Raw genomic sequence first — 2932 nt, 5'->3', positions numbered from 1 at the left:
TGTGTGTGTGTGTGTGTGTGTGTGTGTGTGTGTGTGTGTGTGTGTGTGTGTGTGTGTGTGTGTGTGTGTGTGTGTGTGTGTGTGTGTGTGTGTGTGTGTGTGTGTGTGTGTGTGTGTGTGTGTGTGTGTGTGTGTGTGTGTGTGCATGTATGTATGTATGTATGTAAACCTCTCATCAGAACGGCTTGACCGATTTGATCGCGGTTGGTGCCATTTGAAAGGGTTCGACTAAACTTAGATTTTGAATACAATTTGGACCATTTCGGACCGATAGATTTTGAGAAATCTTAAAAAAACTGCGAAAAAAAATTTTTTCAAATGTGGTTTTTTTTTAATAACGTTCAAACGGCTTGACCGATCAATTCCAAAAATTAATCAGCTCTTAACATCAAAAAACCACGTCGATCGCCACCAAGCCGGTTAAAATCGGTTGATTCGTTCGTGAGTAATCGTTGACGAAAGAAATCGAAAAAAAAGTGTTTTTTTCGAATTACACTGAAATTTCTGGTCTGATCAATTTGTGTTTGAAAACATATTATAGAATTTGAAAAACTGTGTTGAATGCCGCCAACCGCGTGAAAATCAGTTCATTCATTCAAAAGTTATTGCGGTTTGAGAATTCAAAAAATAGTGTTTTATAAAACTCCTTTCAGATTTTTGAGCTCGGAGAGCTCAAAACTACACGAAAACTACATTTTTGAGCTCGAAGAGTTCAAAAACGTAATGAGTGGAATTTTGAGCGCTTAATTACGAAAGTAGCGGGAAGTTGCAGGGATGGCTTTCAGGGTCAACCGTTTTCCTAATTTTTTTTTTTTTAAACGTGGCTTATTATTAAACTCACTTCGAATTGTTAGGGCCAGTTTTTCAATCCGAGATAAAATTTTATCCAGGATAAAATTACTATTGTCAGTATATTTATATATATGAAATATATAGATAAGTATATTTTATCATTGTGAATAAAATTTTATCCTGGATTGAAAAACTGGTCTATAAAAATTGAACTGTGTGGACAAAATGACTTTTTTTTTTTTATTTGATAATCATCAAACTTCATGTAGCTTGTTGAGTATAACTTGTCAAAACCAATCGGTATTAAATTTTAACGTAGTTTGTTACATCCATGTCAGTATCAAGAGCATCATTAAATTAATCAGTATTTCAATAAAAAAAAATCTTAACGCATCTGTTTTCAATCTTATAAATAAATTCTAGTGAAAATTTCTCAAAATGTCTAACCTGAAAGATTTTTCATTCATTGGTGGTTTACAAAAACATATTGAAATTGTAAAAGAAATGATTTTATTTCCTCTTGTTTACGGTGAATTATATTCTAAATTCAATTTAAAACCACCAAGGGGATTGTTGTTTTATGGCCCACCTGGTTAGTTATTTATTTTAATGTTCATTTTAATCGGTAAATACTTTTATAAGATTCATTAAAATTATCACAGGAACTGGAAAAACACTAGTGGCGAGTGCTTTAGCAATCGAGTGCAGTAACTCGGAACGAAAAGTTGCATTTATATCACGGAAAGGCTCTGATTGTCTCAGTAAATATGTCGGTGAAAGTGAAAGAAAACTTCGAAAAATATTTCATACTGCTCAACAAACAAAACCCTGTATTATTTTTTTTGATGAAGTTGATGGATTAGCTCCAACAAGATCAAGTCGACAAGATTTTGTTCATGCCAGTGTTGTATCAACTCTTTTAGCACTGATGGACGGCTTAGATAATAACTCAGAGATAATTGTCGTTGGTGCAACGAATAGATTGGAAGCGATCGATCCCGCGTTGAGAAGACCAGGCAGGTTTGATCGAGAACTATACTTCCCGCTGCCCTGTTATATTGCTAGGAAAGATATTTTGTCGGTAAATCATAATAATTACTTAAGATTTATTATTAACTTGTACTACTGAAAATATCTTATAAACATAGAAATAAGTACTTGAAGAACAAATCGGCACGTTTCATTACTATCAGATCTACAAAAATTTGAAGGTTAAATAAATTGTGATATGAATGTACATCTAAGTAGATATACGGACTTAGTAATTGTGATATCTTTATATCTCCTTATATGCTCAGATGTACGTAGATCAAAAATGATTTTTCCTGGGTAGTCATGAATATTTTTATTCAAACATAAAATCTAAAATGATCTGACTTGAATGTCCTTTAATAATGCATATGACTCATATATGTAAAGATTGTACAATATTCGATTCGGTGAAAGATATTGAATTAATATTTGTCAATTAAAATGCTACAATAATAATTGTCTTTTTGACGTTAAAGAAAGTTCTTAGTCTTTTGATTTTTAGAGAGGACTGTTAAAAAATAATAAATAAATGTCTCTAAACTATTTTTTCATACCTCAATAGTTTCATATGTTCAACCCTATCAAAAATCTACTTTTGACTTCATTCACGAAATTTAGTGTCATCTTTAATATGTTCTTGGTCCAAAGAAATTAACCTTTGAATCAGGATTTTTTTTCTGCAGTGTATGGAAACATAAAATCATAGATATAAAAAATTTATATCTTACATGTATTTAATTTGTATGTATTTTTCTTAAAAACACAAATGAAAAATTTTTTATGTTTTCTAATATCTGAGATATATTCATTAATATTAGCAAATTGTAAATTTTTGTTATTAAAAACGGACTTAAAGTTAACGGCTTAAGTCAGCTGTTTACCTCTTCCTAATTTTTAAAAAAATTTCAAACTGATTTTCAATAATTTTTAGCGATTAATTGTAAATTATATATTTTATCAAAAAAGTTTTATACTTGATAAATTTTGATCAATCGATAATATTAAAAAAATAAATCTCCCAAATTCTATCAACATTATAGAAAATAATCGTTTGTCACTGATTTAGAAAATGACTCAAATTACGTCACCCTCGCAGTTTAGCAACCAC

At 30.5% G+C, this 2932-nt stretch overlaps 1 protein-coding gene across 1 annotated transcript; it reads left to right on the top strand.

Annotated features, from left to right (window-relative positions):
* The first annotated feature begins 998 nt into the window (after nucleotides 1-998).
* Nucleotides 999-2433, top strand: LOC123273889 (ATPase family AAA domain-containing protein 2-like). The gene is made up of 2 exons (XM_044741369.1): nucleotides 999-1384; nucleotides 1455-2433. The coding sequence occupies exons 1-2, from the start codon at nucleotides 1231-1233 to the stop codon at nucleotides 1919-1921; spliced, it is 621 nt and encodes a 206-aa protein (XP_044597304.1). The 5' UTR covers nucleotides 999-1230; the 3' UTR covers nucleotides 1922-2433.
* The last annotated feature ends 499 nt before the right edge of the window (nucleotides 2434-2932 follow it).

This window comes from Cotesia glomerata, unplaced genomic scaffold (genome assembly GCF_020080835.1).
Source record: "Cotesia glomerata isolate CgM1 unplaced genomic scaffold, MPM_Cglom_v2.3 scaffold_1538, whole genome shotgun sequence".
NCBI classification, from domain to species: Eukaryota; Metazoa; Arthropoda; class Insecta; order Hymenoptera; family Braconidae; genus Cotesia; species Cotesia glomerata.
The sequence above is the reverse complement of the archived record's forward strand: the minus strand, read 5'-3'. Positions and strand labels throughout refer to the sequence as shown.